The sequence below is a fragment of the Nannospalax galili genome, unplaced genomic scaffold (assembly GCF_000622305.1).
Source record: "Nannospalax galili isolate Female #2095 unplaced genomic scaffold, S.galili_v1.0 scaffold1283, whole genome shotgun sequence".
Taxonomy (NCBI): domain Eukaryota; kingdom Metazoa; phylum Chordata; class Mammalia; order Rodentia; family Spalacidae; genus Nannospalax; species Nannospalax galili.
In genome coordinates this window covers 60032-65679 of record NW_008349841.1, presented here as the reverse complement: position 1 = coordinate 65679, position 5648 = coordinate 60032, and the positions used below count along the sequence as shown (strand labels likewise).

The 5648-nt window shown below is 45.3% G+C and overlaps 1 protein-coding gene across 1 annotated transcript in view; it reads right to left on the bottom strand.

Moving 5' to 3' along the window:
• Window positions 1-4323: 4323 nt before the first annotated feature.
• Window positions 4324-5648, bottom strand: part of Ubb (ubiquitin B) — a 1704-nt gene continuing 379 nt past the window's right edge. The window contains exon 2 of the mRNA XM_008847111.3: window positions 4324-4940. Coding sequence (XP_008845333.1) covers window positions 4473-4934 — 462 coding nt within the window. The 5' untranslated portion in view covers window positions 4935-4940 and the 3' untranslated portion in view covers window positions 4324-4472. The remainder of the gene's footprint in view (window positions 4941-5648) is intronic.

Below are 5648 nucleotides of genomic sequence, written 5' to 3'. Positions count from 1 at the left end.
ACCTAGAGTCTCTTGTTTTAGGAAGATCAGCTACTAATGTTTCCTCAGCTAAGATTAGGGTCTGCTGATCATTTCCCCAGTTCTATGCTGGGTTTTGTCTGAGTTTGTATGGGACTTGTGTAAACAGACACCACTATCATAGAATCATATGAGAAGGGTCCAAAGAGCTTGTAGGACTCTGTTTCTATATGGTCCTGCACCTCCTCCCTGGCTCTTACAATCTTTCCACCCCTTCTTCTGAGATGGTCCCCGAGTCCTGGGTGGGTATAGTTTAATATAGGAGTCCTGTCCATGGACCAGCAATCTGCAGACTATGTTTTGGCCATTTGTGATCTTTGGTGTTCCCGTCCCTCTGTTGCATGAGGGATCTTCACTAATGAGAATTGATTCATTAGTGTCTTCTTCATTACCCCTGTTCTATGTTCCATGTGCCTTAGATGTAAAGGCTGCATTATAGATGTGTGGCTTAGGCCTGAGCAATTAATGTCTGTGTGTGACCAGTTGTGGTACTTGGTAATAGTCTCTGACTGGTACAAAATAAGCTTCTTTGATTATTTAATTTGAAACAAGGCTTCACTAGGTAGCATGGATGGCCTAGAACTATGTAGACTATGAGGACCAGGATGGCCTTGAATTCAGAGGTTTGTCCACCTGCTTCTGCCTCTTGAGTGCTGGGACTAAAAGCATGCATGATCACACTCAGCCCTATTTTTATTTTTATTTTTTTATTTGCAGACTGTCTGACTAAAGTGCTCACGCTTGCTTTGAACTCACTCTACATCCCAGGAAGACTTTGAATTTGAGATCCTCCTGAGTAGGTCTCCTCTACAGGGCCTGGTTTCTTTTTAAAAATTTAATTCACACAGTGAATGTATGTATTTATGGGGTTCTATGTGACAATTCAATACATGTATACAGGTATAATGATCTGACTGGGGTAACTGGCATATCTTCCGCCTCAGACATAATTTATGTTGGGGGAATTCACTTCTCTACTAGTTATTTTTAACTATTTGATTATTGCGAAGCCCCTGCTTTTTTTCCCCCCCTTCTCTGGCTGGCCTGGAACTTGCTATGTAGAGAGCAGGCTAATCTTGGACCCACAGAGATCCATCTGCTTCTGCCTCTTGTGTGCTGGAATCAAGGTATGCAAAGCTACATCCAGCCACATCCCTGTTTTTCTACCCTTCCTGGCCAGGTGCCTGCTTCCTTCTCAAGGTCTTGGCTGCTGTGGGGATAAGAGCCATATTGTTATGGTAAACCATGCCACCTGCTTCCAAGAAAAGCCCAGGGGGAGGGAGGGGAGCAGGATAATCTAAAAGGCAATAAAAAATTCTGCACTGAAGTATTGATAGTAAAAGAGCAGGCCACTTCAGTTTAAGATCATACTCAGACTGATGTGCAGGGAAACAGCTTCCCAAAGGGCTGCTTCTAGGGAAGCTGAGGGTAGAGTGGTTGCTGGCTAATCCACAACAATCTGAGTTTGATTCCCAGTAGAAGTGGGAGAGTACTGACCCCACAAAGTTGTCCTCTGACCCCTATGTTCATGCTCACACACACACAAATTTTTAAAAACATTTTTAAAGGAATTAAGTGTGGTCGTGCCATTAGTCCTAGCCCCTGGGAGGTGGATACTGGAGGATCAAATCCAATCTCAAAAAAACCCCAAAAACAAACACTACCACCCCTCCCCCCTCTCCTGGAAAAACAAAAACAAAAACGATGACTACTGAGCTACACAGGAAGTTTGAGGCCAGTCTGAGCTACATGAGACTTTGTAGCTCAACATAAATAAAAGGCTGGGGATTGTTTGCCTAGCATACATGAAGCTATGGGTTCTATCCCTAGGAACACACACATCAAAAACAGCAGCACATTACCACAAATCTCCTATTGAATTCCTTAGAAGGGAAACATGAGGTTATGATTGAGGATGCCAGTTTGTTCTGCAAGCTCTGCAGTCTCCAGGCACATCATATGCATTGCAATTCATATTAACCACCAGGACCAATGAGGAAAACTGATGCCAGTTATTCTTTGTTCTAGTCATTACTCTTCTTTTGTCTTTTTGAAGCAGGGTCTCCCTGTAGCCCCAGCTGTCCTGGAACTATGTAGACCAGGCTAGCCTTGAACTCAGAGATCCACCTGCCTCTACCTCCCAAGTGCTGGGATTAAAGGCATGCGCCACCACGCCTATTTTTGATTTTATGTGTATGCATGTATTGCCTGCATATAGCATATAGTTAAGTGCACCCATGTTGTGCAATGCTCTCGAAGGTCAGAAGCTGTCAGATCCCCTGGGGCGGGAGTTATGGACAGTTAAGTACCATGTGGGTGCTGGGATTCAAACCCCTGTCTTTTGCAAGAGCAACCAGTATTCTTAACCACTGAGCCATCCCTCCAGCCCCCTTTCAAGGTGTTTTAAAATTGCATTTGTTTGTGGATCAGTGGACAACTTGAAGCGTTTTCTATCATGTGGGTCCCAAAGATCAAATTTAGGTTGTCAGGCCTGAAGGCAGGTGCTCATCTTGCCCATCCAGACCCTCACTCAATCTGGAATTCTGATATTTACCTGAGATAGCATAGCCCATCTTAGCCTCTAGCAATACTGGCTCAGCCTCCTTCCTGAATACTGGGATTACAAGTACATAACACACCATGCCCAGTTTCAAGAAATCTTAGGCCAGGTGTGGTGGCACATGCCTTTAATCTTAGCACTCAGGAAGTAGAAGCAGTGGATCAGCCTGGTCTACCAAAGTTTCAGGCCAGCTAGGGCTACGGGGAAAAAGAAAACTTCAGCTCTTTCCAACATCTCTAAAGCCTCCCTCCTAGTAGCATTTCCCACATAACGGGTATTTCATCAAGAGAAACTAGGACCACAAAGTAAACAGCACTGATATGCAGTGGTGAGGATTTGAAGCAACAGGGTCTTGATATGTAACTATATGCTGGTCAGGAATTTTAGGTGATAATTTTTTTGGTCTTTTTGAGACAGGGTCTCCCTTATAGCTCCTGTTGGCCTGGAACTCAAGAGATCCACAGCCCTCCTCTGCCTCAAATGCTGGGATTAGGTGTACACCACCACACCCAGTAGCTTCACTTTTTGAACGAAGCAGATTATAGGTATCACACACTAGCCCCCAAAACCCACTTCTAAAAAAATAGCCTAGGCTGAAGCCCAAGTATCTTTTCCTTGTTCAAATCCCAATTCATTTGCTGATTGAGATCAGTGAGTCAGTCTTAAGCCCTGTTGAAAGACATTCCAAGAGAAAACTAGAAAGGATTCTAGTAAAACTGTCAAAAGCTGGTGACTTGAGTGGAATCACTTTTCTACTGCCCCTAATGTCACAACCTTTCATCCAAAGTATTTCAAGTTTAACCAATACTTAATGGGCAAGAACCAGCACCCATCTTTAAAACTCAGCTGCCCCAAAACACTATTACAACATACACATATGGATAGGCAAGTACTTACATAGCAAGGGATGAGGTGTGGTGTGATCCTGACCTGCTACTGCCTTCAAGTGGGAAGATTAAAAAAAAAAAAACAAAAACCCAATTCTGCACTCTACAAAACTCCACCACCCCCAGCTGGAAAGGTATTTTTAAGTCAGCAAAATACCTGTGAAAAAAGCATTTAAAAACCTTAAGTTGACAGCAACTTCAATTTAAACCTTTAGTTGGGAAAACGTGTGCATTCTTAACATATTCATACAGAAGCCTTCAAGTTCCATTGAAACTAAGTGGTATAATTTTGGGATTTGAAGATGCCAACCTTGCAAATGTGGTCACTATAAAGGCTTTTCTCATTACCAACCACTCCAAAGGTCGTCTTCCAATCCAAGTATTACCACCACACCACCCAACATAAGCAACCATTCTAATGTGTTAATAGGCTGGAAAGAAAATCCCAGCCCAACCCAGCTACACATCCTATTATAAATTGCTTGCACTTTTAATGCTTTGCTTTTTTAAAAAGTGTATTTTTATGTGTACCAGTGTATTGCCTGGATGTATGTTTGAGTACACCCCTGTCATGCAATGCCAAGGTCAGAAGAGGGCTTTAGAGGGATTGGGATCCCCCTTGGAATTCCTCTGGAGTTAAGGGCCACTCGTAGCCAGCATGTGGGTGGCTGGGAATCGAATTCAGGTCCTCTGCAAGAGCAGTTAGTGCTCTTAAGCGCTAAGCCATCTCTCCAGGCCAGCTGTTAACTTATAACAAAGCATTCAACCAGCGACTCAATTTTGTCCACAATACCAATCAAGTTAAAATACCTGCCCCAATCAAAATAAAAGCCACTACAAAATTCAACAGACACCATATATGCTTACCATGCAACAAAACCTTTATTAACGTTTTTAACAGAGGTTCAGCTATTACTGAAACTTTTTAATTTCTAAACTTAAATTGGGCAAATGGCTGTAGTGCAGAGTATTGCCATTGCTGCCCACTGGGGATGCAGACTGAAGAATTAATAGCCACCCCGGAGACGAAGGACGAGGTGCAGGGTGGACTCCTTCTGGATGTTGTAATCAGATAGAGTGCGGCCATCTTCCAGCTGCTTGCCGGCGAAGATCAGCCTCTGCTGGTCAGGTGGGATGCCCTCCTTGTCCTGGATCTTGGCCTTCACGTTCTCGATGGTGTCGCTGGGCTCCACCTCCAGGGTGATGGTCTTGCCGGTCAGGGTCTTCACGAAGATCTGCATGCCTCCCCTGAGACGGAGGACGAGGTGCAGAGTGGACTCCTTCTGGATGTTGTAGTCAGACAGAGTGCGGCCATCTTCTAGCTGTTTGCCGGCAAAGATCAGCCTCTGCTGGTCAGGTGGGATGCCCTCCTTGTCCTGGATCTTGGCCTTCACGTTCTCGATGGTGTCGCTGGGCTCCACCTCCAGGGTGATGGTCTTGCCGGTCAGGGTCTTCACGAAGATCTGCATTTTGACCTAGTTTAAGATGCAAATTGTCACTTCTAATTTTAAACGTTAATAATTTGTTCCCCCAAATGCCTTAAAATAAGGGCCGCGAGAATCACTGAGATCCAGGCAAGCCGGGTTTACATAGCGAGTTCCAGGGTAGCTGGGGTACATACAGACCCCTGTATCTCAATCCCCGCCCCAAGTTCCCACAATCAATTAACAAAAATCCCCGATTCCACCTAATCAGTTTAGTCAGGGTTTCAAATCGTTAACCAATCTTAACACTAGGATGGAAGGGACGTGCTGGCGCACGTCTTTCTTTCGAGAGGGACAAGGCTAACATAGTCTAGCGATTTCCAGACCATCTGGGGCTAACAGGGAGACCTACCGAGTCTCAAAAGAAAAAACGAAAGCAACCTCCCTCCCCTCAAGATAGCACTCAGGACGGCAGGATATTTTTACACTCCCCGCGCTAATTTCCCCAATCCTAAACGTTATGAACTAAGCCAAACCGTAAGACAATAATATGAGGAAGACCAGTTCAACTAGAAGGCACCCAGAAGCCTGAATGCCTCTTTTGTGCCTTCCCCCACTGGGTTAACGGCGATGGGCTCTCCATCGGTTAGGCTCCGTTACACTCCATGGGGCGCGCGCCAGGGCCGCCCCCGCTCCACTCACGCGAAGGCGGCCCACTCCTCCCAGAAGGCTCGCGGCCTGGTCCTCCCCTCCCCCACC